Here is a 1,390-nt window from a genome sequence, read left to right as displayed (position 1 = left end):
TTAGAGAGAATACAGCTTTAAGGAGTCTCCCCCTGCAGGAAATTAGAGAGAATACAGCTTTAAGGAGTCTCCCCCTGCAGGAAGTTAGAGAGAATACAGCTTTAAGGAGTCTTGATTCAAACCATTTATTCTTCATCTTCCTCCTCCTCCACCTCCAGTTGCTCCCCCACCTCCTGGAGCAGTTGGAGTTTTGTCAGAAGTCTCTGTCCGGCTACCTGGAAAAGAAGCGCTTGGTTTTTCCTCGTTTTTTCTTCGTTTCTGACCCTGCCCTGCTGGAGATTCTGGGCCAAGCCTCTGACACGCACACTATACAGGTAAACCCCCCCTACATACATATATACAACTTCTGTTCCAGTTTTTATTTCCCTTGCTCTCCTTGCTCCCTCTCCATCTCTGTCCTTGGCATTTTTGACTGTATTCTTGTTGTTTGTCTTTGTTTATGTCCAACCTGTCTCTGTCTCTCAGGCTCATCTTCTCAGTCTGTTCGACAACGTTAACCGAGTTGTTTTCAACGAGAAAGTCTACGACCAGATCGTCAGCTTTCAGTCTCAGGAAGGAGAAACTGTGGAGCTGAGCCAACCTCTGCTGGCACAGGTACGCATGCATGCACGCATCACATGCATCACACGTATTACACATTGCACACATCGCATGCCCACATTGCACAAATTGCATGCATTACACACATTGCATGCATAACACACATTGCACACATTACACACATTGCATGCATAACACACATTACACACATTGCATGCATTACACACATTGCACACATTACATGCATTGCACAAACTGCACACATCACACACATTGCACACTTCGCACGCAAACTCGCATTGCATTGCATTACATGCATGTGTGCAATGTGTACGACGCATTGCACGCATCACACACATTACGCACATCGCACGCACTCAAACAGCATGGGCCGCCCCCTAACACCACATCTGTTCCAGGGGAACGTGGAGGTGTGGCTGTGCGAGTTGCTAGCGGGCGTGAGGCAGACGCTCCACGCCATCATCCGTCAGGCCCACCTGGCCGCCAGCGACCCCGCCCTGAAGCTGCTGGACTTCCAGGCGGCGTTCCCCGCCCAGGTCGGGCTGCTGGGCATCCAGATGATCTGGACCAGGGACGCAGAGGAGGCCCTCGTCCTCAGCAAGTCTGACAAGAAGGTGCTTTTATTTTGAAAAACAGGAGCAGACGGGGGACAGCGATAGAAGAAGTATTCAGAGCCTTTACTACAGTAAAAATACCACACTGTAAAAATACTCTGTTACAAGTAGAAGTCTGTAAGTATCACCAGGAAATTGTATTAAAGTATTAAAAGTAAAGAAAAATCTTTTTTTTTTAGAAAGAGTAAAGGATCAAACATCATCATGATCATGAC

General features: G+C 47.6%; 1 protein-coding gene across 1 annotated transcript; it reads left to right on the top strand.

Annotated features, from left to right (window-relative positions):
• Positions 1-158: 158 nt before the first annotated feature.
• On the top strand, positions 159-1,175 carry LOC117940516 (dynein heavy chain 5, axonemal-like; the record flags this gene model as incomplete). The annotated part of the gene is made up of 3 exons (XM_034865765.1): positions 159-314; positions 466-594; positions 960-1,175. Coding segments are annotated over 3 exons (501 nt in total), but the record flags the coding sequence as incomplete, so codon positions are not given.
• Between the last annotated feature and the right edge of the window lie 215 nt (positions 1,176-1,390).

The sequence above is a fragment of the Etheostoma cragini genome, unplaced genomic scaffold (genome assembly GCF_013103735.1).
Source record: "Etheostoma cragini isolate CJK2018 unplaced genomic scaffold, CSU_Ecrag_1.0 ScbMSFa_2647, whole genome shotgun sequence".
Classification (NCBI taxonomy): Eukaryota; Metazoa; Chordata; class Actinopteri; order Perciformes; family Percidae; genus Etheostoma; species Etheostoma cragini.
The sequence above is the reverse complement of the archived record's forward strand: the minus strand, read 5'-3'. Positions and strand labels throughout refer to the sequence as shown.